This window comes from Leopardus geoffroyi, chromosome A1 (genome assembly GCF_018350155.1).
Source record: "Leopardus geoffroyi isolate Oge1 chromosome A1, O.geoffroyi_Oge1_pat1.0, whole genome shotgun sequence".
In the NCBI taxonomy this organism is placed as follows: Eukaryota; Metazoa; Chordata; class Mammalia; order Carnivora; family Felidae; genus Leopardus; species Leopardus geoffroyi.
This window is the reverse complement of record NC_059326.1, coordinates 139,839,630-139,859,270: the sequence shown is the minus strand read 5'-3', so window position 1 is coordinate 139,859,270 and position 19,641 is coordinate 139,839,630. Positions and strand designations below refer to the sequence as shown.

General features: G+C 36.9%; 2 protein-coding genes across 13 annotated transcripts in view; both read right to left on the bottom strand.

Annotated features, from left to right (window-relative positions):
- ANKDD1B (ankyrin repeat and death domain containing 1B) overlaps nucleotides 1-8,935 on the bottom strand; it is a 65,116-nt gene extending 56,181 nt beyond the window's left edge. The window contains exon 1 of the mRNA XM_045495943.1: nucleotides 6,545-8,935. Coding sequence (XP_045351899.1) covers nucleotides 6,545-6,716 — 172 coding nt within the window. The 5' untranslated portion in view covers nucleotides 6,717-8,935. The remainder of the gene's footprint in view (nucleotides 1-6,544) is intronic.
- A 2,249-nt stretch (nucleotides 8,936-11,184) lies between these two features.
- The window catches only part of POLK (DNA polymerase kappa), a 73,662-nt gene continuing 65,205 nt past the window's right edge, over nucleotides 11,185-19,641 (bottom strand). For 9 of the 12 annotated variants that reach the window (XM_045495841.1, XM_045495830.1, XM_045495821.1 and 6 more), the window contains 5 exons: nucleotides 19,168-19,264; nucleotides 17,169-17,340; nucleotides 14,129-15,073; nucleotides 12,999-13,041; nucleotides 11,185-12,817 (listed from right to left, as the gene is read on the bottom strand). In XM_045495841.1, coding sequence (XP_045351797.1) covers nucleotides 12,742-12,817; nucleotides 12,999-13,041; nucleotides 14,129-15,073; nucleotides 17,169-17,340; nucleotides 19,168-19,264 — 1,333 coding nt within the window. In that variant the 3' untranslated portion in view covers nucleotides 11,185-12,741. The remainder of the gene's footprint in view (nucleotides 12,818-12,998; nucleotides 13,042-14,128; nucleotides 15,074-17,168; nucleotides 17,341-19,167; nucleotides 19,265-19,641) is intronic. The other 3 variants (XM_045495850.1, XM_045495856.1, XM_045495863.1) reach the window with 1 other exon arrangement.

The window sequence follows — 19,641 nt, the reverse complement described above, 5'->3', positions numbered from 1 at the left end:
TCCAGTCCCCAAATTCTGCAACCTCATCAAGTCCTCCCATCCACTGTGGTACTTTGTTACAGCATCCCTACCTGTGGTACTTTGTTACAGCATCCCTAGCAAACTAATACAAGGGGTCAAAAGATGGCAGTGCCTCAATTAGTTTGGCACTGGGAGACAATTATCCACAGGTCTCTTATGTTTCTCTATAGCTGATAAGCAGAAGCACTGACTGTTTTTGCTCTAGACCATCTTTTCCAGAATGTGTGCACAGTGAACTACATCAGAAAAGATAGATAAAAATGCATCTCTGGAGCATGGGGCTGGATTGCTTATGGCTTGCCTTAAAAGACAGAGAGAGAGAGAGTAAGGCATGCTTCCTGCCCATTAGAAAAGATTTGGATTCCCTAAGTGCAGGATTCTTCTGTAACACAACCCAAGGGGCTTTGCATCTCCTTGGAGATGGGGCTTGCAGAAATGACACAAACGCTGACACACTGGCTACTGCTCCTACTGTGAGCACTACAATCCTCTGTGTCTGATCGGAAGTGTCTTCTGCTAGCATCCATGATGCCATGGTAGGCTAACTTGTTAGCTTGCAAGTAGAGTAAAATCATGGCCTCTTTACAGTTCTTGACACATAGGTTCCTGAGAAACTAGGTAGAGCAGAAACCCTTCTGTTGGACATGTTGTCTGAGCAAGAGTAGATCTTTACTATATTCAGTCACTCAGACTTAGGGGTGATTTGTTGCTGCAGGAAAATCTGGTTTATCCTGACTACACATGCTAACATACTACCCATAAATAACATACTCCTAAATTCTTACCCATTAATCTCATGTAGGATCTTATCACAGCAATCCTACTTCATTTCCCTAGGCTTCCATTTTTCAATTCCATGACTCTTTCTTTCTTTTCAAATATTTTAATCTACTAATTTGCCTACTTTAGTATCCATGATCACCAATATGTAACTCTCAGTAAATAATACTGCATAGAGAAAACATAAGCAATTAGATAATAATTTCCATATTTTCTCACCCCTGAGTCTACCAACCTAGCTACCTACTTTTACACCCACACTTTCTGCTTTTCCTACTCTTACACTCAATGAAGCAGCCCTATGGCTACCCAAGGCCAACTGCTCCATTGGGCTCTGGATCTCACCCTTCTCGTCTTTTCAATTATTTCATGTGTCAATCTCACGGAAATTACCCCATTCTCCTCTGCATTCTCCAGTGGACCATTCCCCTCAACATATACAGAGCTGCTATAAAACCTTCAGTGAAAAAAACATTCTCTTAACTTCACATCCTTTCCAACTGCCACTCCATTTCTTAATCTCCCATTGCTCCCCAAATTCTTATGTGTTCTATAACCACTCTCCTCCTCCTCCTCACCTGTTTCATCTCACCTCCATGCTAATCAGATCTCATTCCTATCACTTCACTGAATCTGTGCTTATTAGGGTCACTCGATCTTGCCCAAAGCCAGTCATCACTTTCTTTGTGTGCATTAAACTCTTGACAGATTTGACCAAGGGCCATACCATCCTTTTAACATTCTTCTCCATGCCTCTGATAGACTACCTCCTGTTTTCCAGTCTCTTTTACTGGCTCTTCCTCCTTTGCTTGATCTCTAAATGTTGGAGCATTCTGGAGTTTTTACGAAATTAAGAACATGGTGGAGTAGACATTATCACTGCCATCTTCCAGATGAGGAAAATGAGACTTAGAAAAGTTAAAACACTTGCTCATGTCTTAAAGACAATAAATGATAGAACTATTCCAGGTAGTCTGAATCCAAACACCAAGCTTTCAGTCACTGAAGAGGTCCAGGGTGTCCATATGAAACTGTATTACTGAAGTGGAGATTCAAACTGCTTACTCTATCAGATGCTTTAGCTAATGTATTCTGTCAGTTAAACCAGACTTTTCTCAACTCTGTCCTTGATCCCACATGGCCCTGACACTAGCTCCTTGCCCCTATGTATTAATCCAATGGGAGTGCAGTTCTAGTTCTGGGTCTTTTCCCTCTTGGGTATGTCCCAGGGCAAATCAAGACCTTGTGATGTCCTGAAATATGGCACACACATTCTATTCTGTCCATGAAGTCAAATACCTTGTCCCTTTTCTCCTACATCTATAAGAAAAATTAATTTTGAGGCAACTTCTAAGACCAATTGGAAGCACCATACAAGATTCTTAATCCATTAAATCAATGGTTCTTAACTCAGGCTTCACAATAAAATAAACAGGATCCCTTTAAACTTCTTTTTTTTTTAATGTTTCATTTATTTTTGAGAGAGAGAGACACAGAGCATGAGTGGGGCAGGGGCGGAGAGAGAGAGGGAGACACAGAATCCAAAGCAGGCTCCAGGCTCTGAGCTGTCAGCACAGAGCCTGATGCAGGGCTTGAACCCACAAACCATGAGATCATGACCTGAACTGAAGTTGGATGCTTAACCAACTGTGCCACCCAGGTGCCCCTAAACAGGATCCCTTTAAAAAAAAACAAAAAACAACAACAACAAAAAAAAAAAAACCCATGCCAGATTCTTAAACCCAAGCCAACTACATGGGAATTTCTAGGGCTCAAAATTTTTGCTGACTTGCCCACAATTTACTAATTAAGTAACCTTGTAACAATTCTGAATTTTTACATTCAAATGTAAAATGGATATTATAAAACCTACCTTTGGCAGTATGAAGAAGCCAGTTTGTACAGACTAATAAACTGGCTGTATCCCTTCCCAATGAAAAAAACTGTAGCTTTAAATCAGTTATGGTGAAAGTATTACACAAAGGAAAATGGAAAATACTTCAAATCAGAACTAGGCCCCCAGAGAGCTGGTAATTAAACATTTACCAACACACCATTGTCTACCTTCCAGCTAGTAAGTGACAGAGTTGAAAAAATGATCGATACAAATCATAAACATACCAATTTTCAGCTTGGCTAAGTAATATTTAGAGTACTGTGCTATATATGTCTTTTTTTATTTTTTTGGAAATGGATAACATCAAGGAAATGTTAAATGTTCAGCACCAAGCAACACATTACACAGAGCTGTATCATTCACTTAAACTTTTAGGGGTCAAAAACTCTAATGCCTTCAAAATTTGGGTAAGTATGAAGCAAGAGGGCCAAAACAGGAGGAGATAATGCTGAGGTAGAAAAACAAGCCTCCTGCATTTCATTCAGGTCTCTGCTCAAATGGTACCACTTCTGAAAAATCATGTCTGACCATCCAAACCCCTGTCTCCCGTCATTCTCTGCCCCTGTGCCCTACTTCATTTTTTCTTCATATCACTTGATACTACTCGACATTAATATTACATTTGTTTACTTTCTCAGTATCTGTTTCCTTCACCAGAATACAATATCCACGAGGAAGCTGAAATAACTCCAGTACCTAGTGCTAATAGGTGTTCAATAAATATTTGCTAGATGGGTGGATGGGAGGATTGGGAAGCCACCAACTACCTCCAGAACAATATTACCAAGGGTAGTATGCTCAGTATTAACAAAACTTCCAATTTCTCATACATACATATAAACCACATATGAAAGAGGAAAACCCAAGAGAAATTAGAAAATATTTTGAACCGAATAAAAATAAAAATAAAATATATCAAAATGTGTGGGATGCAGCTAAAGCAGTGCTAAGAGGGAAATTCATAGCATTATAAGAGGGAACTTCATAGCATTAAGTTATTAGAAAAGAAGCTTGCAAATCAGTAATGTAAATTCCTACCTTAAGAAAGTAAAAACCTGGGGCGCCTGGGTGGCGCAGTCGGTTAAGCGTCCGACTTCAGCCAGGTCACGATCTCACGGTCCGTGAGTTCGAGCCCCGCGTCAGGCTCTGGGCTGATGGCTCATGATGGCTCAGAGCCTGGAGCCTGTTTCCGATTCTGTGTCTCCCTCTCTCTCTCTCTGACCCTCCCCCGTTCATGCTCTGTCTCTCTCTGTCCCAAAAATAAATAAACGTTGGAAAAAAAAAAAAAAAAAAAGAAAGTAAAAACCTAAAAGCAAAAAACACGTAAGTCAAGCAGACAGAAGAAAAATTGCAAAGGTAAGAGCAATAATCAATAAAATTGAAAAAAGATAAACAATAGAGAAAATCAATGAAAACAAAAGCTGCTTCTCTGAATACATCAATAAAATCGATACACCTCTAGCAACACTGACCAAAAAGAGAGAAAGAGAGAGAACACACATTACCAATGTAAGGAATGAAAGAGAGCACAGCACTACCGTTCCCACACACATGAAAGGAATAAGGGAATATTATGAACAATTCCATTCACATCAATTCAACAACTTAGATGAAATGAAATAATTTCTCAAAAATCACAAACTACCCAAATTCATTCAAGATTATATAGATAACCTGACACAAGAAGAGGAAAAACTTCCCAACTCATCTTATGAGATCAGCATTTCCTTGATTCTACAACCAAAGACATTATGAGAATAAAAAACTACAAGCCAATATCCCTCATCAACATCAATGCAAAACTCTCTGAACAAGCATTATCAAAACACATCCCGTGATACACAGAAAGTTTAACACACCAAGTAAGGTTTATCCTGAGAATGTAAAATTCGTTCCTTATTTGGAAATCAAGCAATGTATATACAGGTAGTCTAAAGAAGAAAAATTATATGGTTAATTGATGCAGAAAAAGCATTTTAAAAAAATCATCATCCATTTATGATTAAAAACAAAAACCAAAAAACCCTCTCAGCAAAGTGGGAATAGAAGGGAACTTCTTCAACCTGATAAAGAGCATTTACAAAAAACTGACAGCTAACATTCTACTTACTCATAAAAATGTCAATGCTTTCTTTACCCAGGAACAAACAGAAATGTCCAGTCTAACTCTTAAACACAGTGCTGGAAGTGTTAGCCAGGACAACAGAGCAGTAAAAGTATATTAAAACACATACTGATTGGCAAGAAATCGAAATGTCTCTAGTCTAGTTGCAAACAATTTTATTATCTGCATATAAAATCCAAAAGAATGTATAAAGCAGCTCTAGAACTAGTAAGTGGGTTTAGCAAAGTTGTAGGATACAAGGTCAACACATAAATATCAACCATCTTTCTATATACTGGCATAAACAAATGGAAACCAAAATTTAAAAATAATACCATTTTAAAAATTATAATTAAAATGATCAAAAATCAAAATACTTAAAAGTATATAAATCCAACAAAAGTTCCAGTTTCTCTAATACCAAAAAAACACAAAATACTGATGAGAAAAATTAAAGAATACCTAAACAAATGAAAAGATACATGATGTCATGAATTGGAAGATGTAATAAAGATGTCAATTATATGAAATTGACCCATAGATTTAATGCAATTCAATCAAATGCCAAAATGATATTTTGTAGCTACAGACAATATGATTCTAAAACCTATATGGACAGGCAAAAGAACTAGAATAACCAAAACAATTTTGAAAAAGAAGAATAAAATTGGAGGAGTCACAATACTTATTATAAATCTACAATAATCAATACAGCATGGTATTGGCAGAGAAACACACAGATGGATTGAACAAAATACAGAGTCGAGAAATAAACTCTCACAAACATAGCCAGTTGATTTTTGACAAAGGTGTAAAGTCTGTGACAGCAGCGAAAGGATAATCATTTCAACAAATGGTATTTGAACAACTGGACGTCCAAAATGAAACAAAACAAAACAAAAAAAAATGAGCCTTGATGTTAAACTTCATTCTTTACACAAAAATTAACTCGAAATAGATCATAGAGGAAAACGTAAAACATAAAACTATAAAACTTTTAGAAGAAGACACAGGAGAAAAACTTCCTAAAAATGGGGTTAGGCTATGTGGCCTCCGCAGTAATGATCACTGCTTTAAAATAACTTCTTATTCTGTTACTAATTTTTTCATCTATCAACCCTCCACCAAAACCAGAAGGGCTGTTATGCTCCGACTTCATACTCATCTAAAATATGTCCAGTAAGTAGTAAGCTCTTGAAAATATTTCTAGAATGAATGAATGGACAGATGGACGAACTAAATAAACACTATTAAGGAACTGGTGCTCTGTTAACAGTCTGGAAATCATTCTCAACTTTTAAAGATTCTTGAACAATGTGCCTCAGTTTATGCTATAAATTTAATCTCAAGGCACAAAAGACCCATCCCATGCTTTCAAACACCTAAGCACAGAAAGATTAAGTGATTTAAAGTCACACAATAAATCATTGCATGAGTCAGGATATAGGAGATAACAGCATATAAAACTCTTTCCGTATTTGCAATAGGGCGTAATTATTTAAAAAACAAAACACAAAAAAACCCCCAAAACCAAACACTCTTCCTTAAATTAAAAGAGCAACTCTTTCCTTCCATCCACAGTAGAGGCTTCACCTGAAATAAAACCGTCTGAGCCAAAACTTGGGTGGGCAAACTAGCCCACAGGGGCTTTGGGGGCGGAGGGTGGGCGCCCAGTCCCCAGTCCTGAAGCGCCCACCAGGCGCCGCCACCGCCACGCTTGCACCTCGCGTCCTGGAACTCACGGGTCTCGTGTCCCGCCGCCGCCTCCTCTCGGGGCCCCTCATGCTTCGGGATCCAGGGTCGGACCACCGCGCCCCTCAGATCTTCTCGAAGGCCCTTAGCGGCCGCGGCCGCGCCTCGCAGTAGCTCTCGCGCCGCCGCCCGGCGACCCGGGCTGCCTCGGGCGGGATCCATGTGAGCCCCCGGGGGGCGCAGCGCGTGGGCGGGAAGGCTCGGTCGGGCCGCTCTGTGGCTCTCTGTTCCGGGCGGTCTCGGGGCCGCTTGCCCCGCGTTTTCCTGCGCAGCCCAGAGCGGCCGCCTGGGCGGGTCTGCCTGCGGGTGCGGCTTGCGCCGTCTCAGGATTTGTTTCACCTGAGGTGAAGCGCTCTGCGAAGACGCCCAACTCACACTTGAGTGCTTCGTACAACTTTGAGAAACGTCGAGGCTGGATTTGTAACCAACACTTAGAACTTCAGTATTAAATCACTCCTAAATGGGCTTCCAGAATTTTCCTTGGAATAAAGTCTCTCAGTTTCTTCTCCCAAACCTTGGTATCCCATTTTAATGCAGTCGTGAGCTGTTGGACTCCCCGTCTTGGGTATTATTTCTTAGCGGTTTACAAAATTGATCAAATAGAGTAATCTATTCAGGACAACCGTGTGCCTAGCTGAAATTCTAGTAATAGTGAAGAAAAACAAAGTATTGGAGGACAACCGGGACTTCTGTCCTGAATCCACAGCACCTGAGCACAGTGGGTTCAACGGGTTACAAAATAAAACCAAACAAAACAATGGCACATCTCACATTAGCACATTCTAGGAGTGAAAAAAAAAAAAAAAAAAACCCAAAAACCTAAGTCCTCATAAAACAGAACTAGATTTGACCCCAGAACTGACCCACCTTTTCACACGCATGTGCGTGCGCAAGCTCGCGCACACGCACACACGCTTAAGAGAGCATTGTCTATAAAAATGCACAAGATGATTTAAAGAGAAATAAGCTAATGAAAAAAATGTAAAGAAGTGGACATTTTCAAGAGGTCTTACAAGGGTAGACAGATTTAAATAGACAAGGGTTTGGTAGAGGTTGTGTGTGTGTGCACACATATCTAAGGTATGTATATCTATACATATGAATGTTTTAGGAGTTTGAAATCATAATAAAAAGAGACGGGTTAGAAGAAAAGCGTTAACACTATTTGCCTCTGAATTATCTTCAGTCTCGCTGAGCAACAATTAGAAATTACATCACATTTGTAAGAACAGTTCAATATTATGGTTTGCTTAACAAATGGAATGTTTCCATTACTCACCATAATAGCATTTGAGTTTTTCTTGAACAACTGTTAATCCAACTGTTTTGCTCTGCATTACAAAGCAAAAGTGATTATCCCTGAATTATACAACAAAAGAACAGTTTTTGCTCCAGGGAAATAAACTCCATTGCTCTGTGAAGTTCACTAAAATCCTACCAGCACCAGGTATGTTCAAATCTATTACCACTTTTCAAAATGGAATATTACTTAAAAAAAAAAAAAAATCAGCACTAGGCACCAAGTATGGTTTTCAAAATGGAATATTTCCTCAAAAACCATTTTTTTAAGCCTTAGGTTAATAGTAATATTTGGAGCCTTCTTCCAAATACTTCCAAGCCACCCAAAAGGCCACACACAGTAATAAAACATTTATAACGCAAGCCAATGTCCAATAAAGGAAAAGAAATATAATTCCTTCTTTCTGGAAGGCCCATCCCTTAGAGTCCAGCTTGAGTGCAGCCACTTACATCAGCCACCACCTGTCTTCCCAGAGAAAAACAGTAAGATAGTAATAGACACCACTCTTTGGTTACATATTATTTATTCATTTATAGGTCATCAAATGATAGTAGCACTAAGCGCCACGCCATATACTTCACACCTAGAATTTGGAGATCAGTGAAGACAGCCTAGGATCTCTAGCAACCTGCAATCTAGTGGGACAAGACCACAGCAAAGCCATACTGAAGAATGTTTCAGTGTCCTCATAGAGAAATGGAAGCACAAAGGAATGACTGATCAGCTTTTCCAGAGGGCAGGGCCCTCTCCTGAAAGCAGCCCCTGGACTGAGTTGAAAGATGGGTAGTTGTGAATGGTGGGAGACAGCAAAAACACATTCAGGAAGCACATTCAGGACAGAGGGAGCAAGCTTCATACCAGAGGGGAGAAATATCTTGGTCTATTCAGGAAACTATAAGCTGTGCAGTCGGACTTGAATGGCTTTGAATGCCAAGCCTATGTTTGGAGTCTATCATGGAGAATGATATGTAGCAGCTAGCTTGTAGTGGCTTGCAGGATCAGATTGTTAAATTTTCAGGAACTTTGTGAATTGGTTTTTTATTATGATTTTGGGTCACATATGAACAAGTGTGTATAAAATATGTATGCCCAGCTTAAGGAATTTTTTTAATGTTTACTTATTTATTTTGAGAGAGAGAGAGTGTGTGCAAGTGAGCAGGGGAAGGGGCAGACAGAGAGGAGAGAGAATCCCAAGCAGGCTGTATGCTGTCAGCACAGAGCCTGATTTGGGGCTCGACCCCACAAACTATGAAATCATGATCTGAGTCAAAATCAAGAGTGGGACGCTCAACCTACTGAGCCACCCAGTAGTAAAGAATATTTTTAAAGGCAACCTCCATGCAATCAACCACCCAAGAAATGGAACACTGATAGTATCCCAGCAGCTCTATGTACCATTCCCCAATCACATTTCACTATCTCCCTAGAGAAGAAACCTTTATTCTAACTTTCAGGACAGTAACATACTTGCTTTTCTTAGTAATATGACCTCATAAGGATAAATCCTTAACACAACAGTTTTAACTATTTTGCACTGCTTACAAATGTATTCATGCTGATGGCATGCCATGACTTGCCATCTATGACTTACTTCTTTTACTCTAGATTGTTTGTGATATTCATCTACTGTTGGCTTACTGCCTTCATTTTTGCCACTGTATAGAATTGAATTGTTTGAATAGACATGAATATACAATGGTAGAATTAAATTAATATCTGGTTTATTTTCCATTTTTGGCTATTACAGTGCTGCTAGTTTAGCAGGATTCTTACACAGAGGCGTGATACCGAGGCTTTTCTTTCCAGGAGGCAACTTTCTTCATGCTGGCATTGCTCAGTTGGGTTTGTACCTGAAGAACTGAGCCCCAAATGTCACGTGGCATAGTTCTTTGCATATTTTTTACTTCTTTAAGTGGTCTCATGTCACAAGGTTGTGAGGGATGTTGTCATGTATGCTTATAGCCAGGTTGCATTGAGGTTGTTTTTTTATTTTCCGTAGGGAGGGGACCCTAGGAGCATTCTTGTACATACTTCCTAAGGAACATGTTCAATATTTTCCCCAAGACATTGTATCAGTTAGGGCTCTGGGCAGGAAAAACGTTTGTATTGTGAGATGAATTTAAGGACCATTTACAAAGGTGTGGGGGAACCACAAAAGATACCGCAGCACCCCAAAACTAATAAGAGCAAGGCTCTGTTGCCACTCCCAGACTGATGGGGTGAGGGAAGGAAAGGATTATCAGAAACTGAAGAGAGCAGAGAACACAGTATAAAGAAGTTGTGACCAGGGGCACCTGGGTGGCTCAGTCAGTTAAGCATCTGACTTCAGCTCAGGTCGTGATCTCAAGGTTCGTGAGTTTGTTGGGCTCTGCACACTCAGTCTCAGTGCAGAACCTGCTTTGGAACATCTGTCTCTCTGTCTCTGTCTCTCTCTCTGCCCCTCCCTCACTTATGCTCTCTCTCAAAAATAAACATTAAAACAAAAAACACAAAAAAACAGTTGTGACCTTCGGTCAAGGGACCTAACCTGCTCAAGATGATCATACCAAACTTACATGTGGGAATAAATACCCAACTTCATCTGCTTTCCTCCCTGAAATCTCCTGTAGTGGTTTCCCCGTTGCCATTGCCCCTTACTAGACAAAAGCATGGTCAAGGGCCAATAATTTGGCCAGTATCTGGAGAGCAAATGGAAGAAAACCAACAAAGGTGTTTATTTAGGAGTGCAGTTGCTAAGTTAAGTGTATACATCTTCAAATTTATTGAAGAAGGGCAAACTGTTTCCCAAAGTGATTGTTTTCAAAAGTAGAGTTTACATTGCTCCACAACATCACCAAAATTTAATATCATTGGATCTTTTCATTTTTGTGAATCTGGTAGGGATGTAGTGATACTTCTTTGTGGTTTTATTTTTTATTTCCCTATTTCTAAAATGGCTGAGAATTTTTCATATTTCGTGGCCATTTGGACTTCTTTTTATGTAAAGTGACATTTAAAGTCTTTTGTCCAAATTTCTATTGGCTATCTGTCTCTTTCTTACTAATACAGAGGAGTCATTTTTACCTCCTGGATTATATATTCTGGATACTAGTTTGGGCCAGTTAAATGTGTTGCAAATATGTTATCTCAGGTGGTTCCCTATGTTCTGACCCTCTAAGTAGATAAGATCATAGGTGGTTATTCTTTGTAGTTTTGCTGTATTTCCTAAAAATACCCCAAAGCAAAATCATAATGAAAAGTAAATAAGTTGGATACATTAAATAGAAGAAAATGTGGAGAGAATTCGGGGCAAAGAGAATCAAAGACAAAGAATCAGAGGTGGGAAAAGAGTAGAAAAGTAAGAAAACCATTTTTATTGGCTAAAAGATCAATGAAACACTTCCAATTTTATTTTAAATTATTATTAAATATTACTAAATGATAACATTCAATTACATGAATCACGTAGCTGAAAATAATTTCATATTTAAAGTTGAAAATACAGTAAAAATAAATCTGAGGCAAGATGGAAAAAACAAAATATGATACTATTAACTTTTCAAGACATTAAATCAGTGCTTTACTAAACTTAATTTTGTACAGAATTGAGATATATAAATCACATAAGAACTCAGAACTTGCCATAGCATATGATAATAATTAGGCCTGAGACTGGCATAATAAATATAATAATACAATAATTTAAAGTCAGTTACCACTTTGGCCAAAAGCTGTATGAGATTCTAATTTAACCTATTCCTAAAATATTATTTCTTTATAAATTCAGATAATGAGCTATAACATATGAAAAGTAGGAAAAGAGACAACAAAAATATAAGAGGCAAAAGATTCAGTTCTTTAAAGGAGTAACAGAAAATGGCTTCCATTTCATGTTTAAATTAATTTTTTTTGAAAAAAATTCTATTAATAGCACAAAAGTATTTGCAGTAACTACGATGATCACTATTAAGCTATCTTCTTTCATTAATATTAACAAAAATGTGATAGAAATATAACTAAGATGAATGAGATGCTTTAATACACATTAATCTTTTGAATTACTTCTTTCTAAAGGGTTACAATAAAAATAAAGTGAGCGTACAATTTATCCTTTTTTATAGATCTGTGTAAAGTATAAACATAACTGTCAAGAAATGAAATACCACCACTTAAAAGTCCTATACAGAAATTAACACCTTGAATCTTACACTAAATATTGTTAAAGTGAGCCACATGCTTATTCATAAAGGAATTCTAAATAAAAAAATAAAAGGGATAATCAAATTTTAAAGAATTCTTTTAACACAGAAGATAATACTGTGACATTATTTTCCTGAAGATAACGAAATCTTCAGGCTTGTTCTGCCCAGCTAATATTCTTCATAGAACTTAGAATAAATTTTAATTACGAAGGCTCACAAGGTATTTGAATATCCCAGGAGGTAAACTACGAATATATGAAGTTGTAGAAGTTACCAAAATCAAATATAGCAGTCCAATGCCAACAAAGTGGTTAAGTGCTGAAATATTATTATGCTAACATAGGTTTGTGAGAACCTCTGAGAGCCCTTATAAATATGTTTTTATATTTATTATAAAATGTAATTATGAAAAAAATCACTTTCTGATTTCATTCCTAATTTCTCATTTTAAAATGATCTGTAACAGGACTGATTTCTGATTGATGTATAATAGAAGTGAAATTCTCTTGGTTATCCCAAATGTGTAAAGAAGTAAACTAGTCTATATTCCAAATTCATATGAAGGAAATGTCATTTGGGAAGGAATTATTGCACTTGTCTTTCACTAAATGAATTTGTAAACTTAATGAAGAACAAGAGATTTGTTGACTAAAAAGTAACAAGTTTCAAGTAAGAATAAAATGTTCAATGGTAAAATGTTCAATATTCATTTAAAAAATATATCAAGAGTGTGTCTGGGACTGTTTGGTTTTACTTTCTTTGACGATGAGTACATTCCTGGCCTGGAATGAAAAAGAACATGCAATTAAAATGCAAGAAGATATTTTTTAACTGTTTTGCAAATCACTGACTTTTAAAATTGTACTTGATTTATAAGAGCAGATTTTTAACATTCCCTAAAAATTAGACCTCAAAATATAACAATTTTATAGCCAGCTTTGTTAAAACTCAAATTAGCCATACCTTTTTGTTTTTGTTGCAGTCTTTTGTACTTGGCCTGAGGTATCTTTAGAGGAAAGAAAAGTCAAGAAATTCCATAATGAACAACATGAAATAATTATAAAGCTGTATAAAAATCTAAAGAGGTAAAGCTGACTGATTAAAGATAATAAAAACTTCCTTAGTACTACATAATTTATATGTAGACATACCAGAAACTAACTTTATAGCATTATTTCTTTGTAATTTACTTATTTTATTAGTATACACTTAATTTTATTTTTGAAGTTGAGTTAGACTCAGACTACCAAAAAACAACTTAAAGAGGCTTTCTGGTTGTGTGATTATAGTTAATTTACCACTGTGCCTTGGCAAAAGTTTTCTTAACGAATTTTTCTTTCTTCTTTTTTTAAATTGAAGTATAATTGACACACAGTGTTCTATTAGTTTCAGGTATACAACATAGTGATTCAACAAATGATATGCTGTGCTCACCACAAATGGAGCTATCATCTGTCACCATACAGTACTATTATAGTCCCATTGACTATATTCTCTATGCTGTACCTTTTATCCCTGTGACTTATTCCTTCCACAGGAATCTCATTTTTTATGGGATCACTTAGCTCCCTGAATTTATGAGTTTGTTCTGTGCTAAATCAAGCCCCAAATGGAGTTTTCCCAAAATGTAAAATCTAATGGCTTCAGTTAATTCTAACCTATGCTAATAAGGTAAATAACATTTTCCTAAATGGCGGCATACACAAACTATCCCTTTAATTGTATATGCTTCATATTTAACAACAATCTCAATTTTAATAAAACATTCCTATATAATCAAGTTCTTTAAAATGACTACAGGGGGCGCCTGGGTGGCTCAGTCGGTTGAGCGTCCGACTTCAGCTCAGGTCATGATCTCACGGTCCATGAGTTTGAGCCCTGCGTGGGGCTCTGGGCTGATGGCTTAGAGCCTGGAGCCTGCTTCTGATTCTGTGTCTCCCTCTCTCTCTGCCCCTCCCCCGTTCATGCTCTGTCTCTCTCTGTCTCAAAAATAAATAAATGTTAAAAAATAAAAATAAAAAATAAAATTAAAATAAAATAAAATAAAATAAAATAAAATAAAATAAAATAAAATAAAATGACTACAAACTCACCAGTACTTTTGGTGCTTTCTTTGGGTTGATTAGCTAGACTATCCTTTCTCAGTTCCTGGATAATGCCTTTATTTAAGCATATATCCACATGCATATTGAACAGGGTAAGATCTGAAGTCTTTTGTTCCAGGTTACAAATAGGACAAACTAGAGCTTGGGTTATTACCACTTCGGGTAAATAAGGCTGGGGGGATTCTTGCTGACTTGACCCCATATCTTCGAGTGAAACAGTAGAGAAAGAATTCTGATAATGTTGCTCAGTATTAAACGATTTTCTTGGAAAAACAGCACATTCCTCTTTGCTGTGCTTATCACTTAAAGCACCTACACTTTCTGCTTTAGGTGGGTTACCTATAGTCTCTACTAGCTCTGCACAATCTACTGAATTGATTCCTGAATGCTTCTGATGGGTTTCATAATCCTGCTTCTCATGGAGTGAAAAAGAATGATGTACATTTTCTTTCCTGTTAACTTCTGTAGAGGAAGCCTGTGAGCATGAGAACATTTTACGGTCTTCATTAATTGAAGGTCCATCAAGACAGGCATCTACATGTTTATTAAAGGCTTCCAGACTGATGCTTCCTTGCTCCCTAAAGCAAATGGGACAGGTAAATATCTGAGACTTATTTGAATTCTCTGATGTTTCTAAATTCTCATTCATCTTCTTTAAAACTTGGAATGAATCTGATGTCTGTAAACTTTGTGTATCCACAGCTTCACATTTAAATGTGTCTTGTTGGCTCCATTTCCTTTCTGATCGCTTTTTATCAAAGAAGCTCTTCTTTTGAGACATTTCTAGAGGTTTTAAAAACTGATCTTTGTCAGTTTTCTCTAGCATATGCCCAGTAGCTGACAGAGCTTGGTTTCCAGCCTGTAAAAAGCCAATAATGCTCCTTTGTTGCTGTTTCTTGTCTTCTTCATTGGGAAAACTAGATAACCGTACACCTAAATTAAACCAACGACAATTAATTGCTTAACAAAGCCAATTCACTCATAATGCATAAAAATATTTTGCATAATATTGTTGTGACATATATACAAAAGGCTGTTTAGAGAAAAATAATAAGCAATACTGCATATTTTCTGAATTAAAGGGTGAGTTTTCAAAACAGGTACTTTGCATGAAATTTACATTCCTTTATAAAACTGGGTGTCACTAAATAGTATCTGTTGGGAGTTCGCATGATTATATAAGTCTTCCAATTAACATCGGACATAAGTTACCATTAAAGATCAACTAACTGAGGCACCTGGGTGGCTAGTTGGTTAAACATCTGACTTCTGCTCAGGTCATGATCTCACAGTGTGGGTTCAAGCCCTGCATCAGGCTCTGTGCTGACAGCTTAGAGCCTGGAGCCTGCTTCAGATTTTGTGTCTTCCTCTCTCTGCCGCTCCCCCACTTGCACTCTGTCTCTCAAAAAATGAATAAACATTAAAAAATTTAAAAAAAAGCCAACTAATTGGAGTCAATTTCAAAAACTCTTTAGCTCTTTTTTAGGTTCACAGCAATAGTGAGCAGAAAGTGCAGTTCCTACATATCCTCTGCCCACACCATGCACAGCCTCCTCTAACTGACATATTGCACCAGAGTGGTACATTTGTTACAAATGATGAACGTATAGTGACACAACATTAACACTCAAAGCTCATAGTTTACATTAGGTTCACTCCTGGTGTTGTACATCCTATGGATTTTGACAAGTGTTTAATGATTTGTATCCACCATTATATAATCATACACAAGGGGCGCCTGGGTGGCGCAGTCGGTTAGGCGTCCGACTTTGGCCAGGTCACGATCTCGCGGTCTGTGAGTTCGAGCCCCGCGTCGGGCTCTGGGCTGATGGCTCAGAGCCTGGAGCCTGTTTCCGATTTTGTGTCTCCCTCTCTCTCTGCCCCTCCCCCGTTCATGCTCTGTCTCTCTCTGTCCCAAAAATAAATAAAAACGTTGAAAAAAAAAAAATTAAAAAAAAAAAAAAAATCATACACAATAGTTTCACTGCCCTGAAAGTCCTCTGTGCTAAGTCTATTCATCCCTTCCTCACCCCTAACCCTTGACATACACTGATCTTTTCACTGTCTCCACAGTTTTGTCTCTTCCAGATTTCATAAGTTTGAATCAGACAGTATTTAACCTTTCAAACTGGCTTCTTTCATTTACTAATAATAAATGTAATATAATAATATAATTTACATTTAAGGTGCCTCCATGTCTTTTTATGTGCATTTTTGTTTCCAATTTTGGCAATTATGAATGATGCTGTCATTAACATCTGCTCTTTAGATTTGGGGTTTTGTTTTTAGTTTAGTTATTTATTTTGAGAGAGAGAGCAAGAGAGAGAGACAGCACAGAAGGGGCAGAGGGACGGAAAGAGAGAATCCCAAGCAGGTTCTGCACTGTCAGCGTGGAAGCCCAGGCAGGGGCTCGAATTTCCGAACCATGAGATCGTGACCTGAGCCAAAGTTGGAAGCTTAACTGACTGAGCCACCCAGGTGCCCCGGCTCTTTAGCTCTTTTATTTAACGAACTTTATTCAATCAATTTCAAGTGTGTGCTGTCTTTCATACATGAAAGCATGGCTAATGATCCACTCTTAGCAGTAAAGTTGGCATTTGGAGTGCTTGTCCATATACATCCTCTCACCCAATTCTCTTTAACCTAGTGTGATATTTTCTTGTTTGCTACAAAAATATTAATGTGTTTATCATAAGGTGGTGCCTCAGATACCAAAACAGTATTACAAAACATATGGAGTATATGCACTAAATTCACTTTCATAAAATCTGAAAAGTTTAAAATTCTGAAACATACCTAGCCCGAAGGATTTCACTAAGTAGTAAGGAAAAGAACGACTTTATCTGGTTCTTATGGGGATTAAATTAATGAGCATTGTTCCACCTACATCAGGTTCTAAGAATTAAGAAAAATGGCAGCATAGGTACAAACTCCTCAAAAGGTTTAAGAGATAAAACAAAGGAGAGACTATTTCCCAAGTTAATTTATTTGGGAAGGTCTAGCAGATTTAAGGAAAAACAAGTCATACCCATAAGTCTTAATCTCAAGGGATGTGGAAAATCAGCATCAATTTCTGTTCTTAGCAAGTCTTTAGCAATAGCAAATATTTCTTCTGCAGTAGAAACAACAGATAAAACTGTAGATGCACGAGTTTTTACTTCAAAATTTACATTCTTCAGTTTAATGGTAACAGTTCTACCCTGCAACAAACAGAATACATTGTTACATATGGCTTTCTAACTTCTAGAAAAAAGTTAATTTGTAGGTTACAAAAATTTAGAAAGATCTCTTAAATACACATAATATAGAAGTATAATCAATTATTTATAAAACATGGTAATGAACTCTGCTAAAAAGAATAACTGAAATATCTAAAAATCCCATTTTAGCCAATAATTATTACTCCCCTCACACTTACTGTGTGTCTACTGTATGCTAGATACTATGCTAAACCATTTGCACATAAGAACTCCCTTTACAGTTACTGTTTAATGGGTACAGGGTTTCAGTGTGGGATAATGAAATAACTTTGGAGATTAATAGTGGTGATGGTTGCACAATATGAATGAACTTAATATGACAGAAATGTAACTTAAAAATGGTTAAAATGATAAATTCTATGTTATGTGTATTTTATTACCCCCTGGAGGTTCTGAGTGTGGGTTGACTTATTAACTCACTTCCAAAGAATAGAGTATGAAAGGGAAAAATAGTAACTTCACAGTGGAGAAGCCTAGCAAACACTAACTTAACCAGGTGACAACGGTTAGTATCATTTATGATACCTTGTAGTTATCATATACCTTGACAGGATGTAATGAGGACAGTTCACTTCTGGTATTCTTTCTAAAAATTCATAACCTGGTCTAATCATTAGAAAAACATCACCCAAACCTGGATGGAAAGATATCTTGCAGGATACCTGGCCAATACTCCTTAAGACTGTTAAGGTCATGAAAAACAAGGAAATACTGATAAACTTTCACAGATTAGAGGAGATTGGGAGACACGACAACTAAACACAGCGTGGTTCCCTGGACTGAATCCTGGAACAGAGAGAGGACTTTAATGGAAAAACAGTAAAATCCAAATAATGTCTGGAGGTTAGCCAATAGAAATGTGCTAATGTCAGTTTCTTAGCTTCAACAAATGTACTGTAATAATATAGCTATGATAATACAGGGTATATCAGAACTCTATATTATCTTTGCTACTTTTCTTATAAATCTGAGATGATTCCCAAATTACAGGTTTATTAAAACAATTTTTTTTAAAAAATCTTCACACTCAGGTATGATAGAAAAGGATTATAAGATATATAATGTACTTATATAGATATCCCATTCTTTGTAATAACCTTTGTTGTTTTGGGGGGTTTTTGGTAATAACTTTTGAATACCTTTGTGCTACACTTTGGAAAAACGCCACCTCTGGTTTGAGAGTTTGGAAAAATACTACATATAGATTGTTGTGAGTGAAGGTTATAAAATAGAAATTCAGGGTCTTCAAGGTTTTGTTCTCAGTATGTTAAACAATCTGGAATTCGAGAATTGAAACAAAATGCCTATTTTAGAAAATCGTTGTCTACCTGAGGAAAACATTAAAAGATGGTTGGAAAGACATTTGTAATAAGTAAATACAGTTCTAGGGAAATCATTACCTTTGCTTTATTCTCTAATGCCATTATAAGTCTGATTCTGAACTTATTCAAATGTACTCCTCAAGTAGTATAAACTCTGGAATTATACGGGAGCCAGCCCACCCTCCTAAGTTGTTTCTTCATCGACTGATCTCAGTATAGGCCTCAATTATGGGTCAGAATTGAATTTGTCTCTATTGGGAATACTCTATATTTCTCAATTTATTGAGAAACTGAATTTATCTCTATTGGGGATTACTCTTTATTTATTGGGGATACTCAATATTTCTCAATTTGTACTCAGATGCAAAATCTAACTCTTCCTTTAAGGTAGTATTTTATTATTAAAAAATGTTAAATCTAAGAACACTACATCTAAATAAAGTACCTTTAATCCTTCTTTCTGCAGATCTTGAGCAAGTTCACTGCAAAGTTCCTGGCACAAGCTATACTGTTCTTCTGCTTTACTCATCTCACTGAATGTCCTAAAAAGACAAGAATGATTTTGGTGCACAGAGTAAACTATAATTCAGGATAATTTAGGAATGAGATAGTATGTTTTAATGGCCTGGCATTAAGTTATATTTTTCTGCAGTACAAAACAAAATTTTCAGATGAACTAAGATATAATTAAGAAAAAACATCTAAGATCTACATGAATAATGGGAGATCATTTATAGTTAAACTTATTTCACCTACAGTAGTTTTTTTAAAAGGAGGTTAAAGTCTGATATATCGCAACAATAAGAGAAGGGATAAAAACTATATGATCATTTCAGTATCTGCAGAAAAAGCATTTGACAAAGTATGACATCTACTCATGACAAAAAAAAAACCAAAAACTCAACAAAGTAGGTTTTAG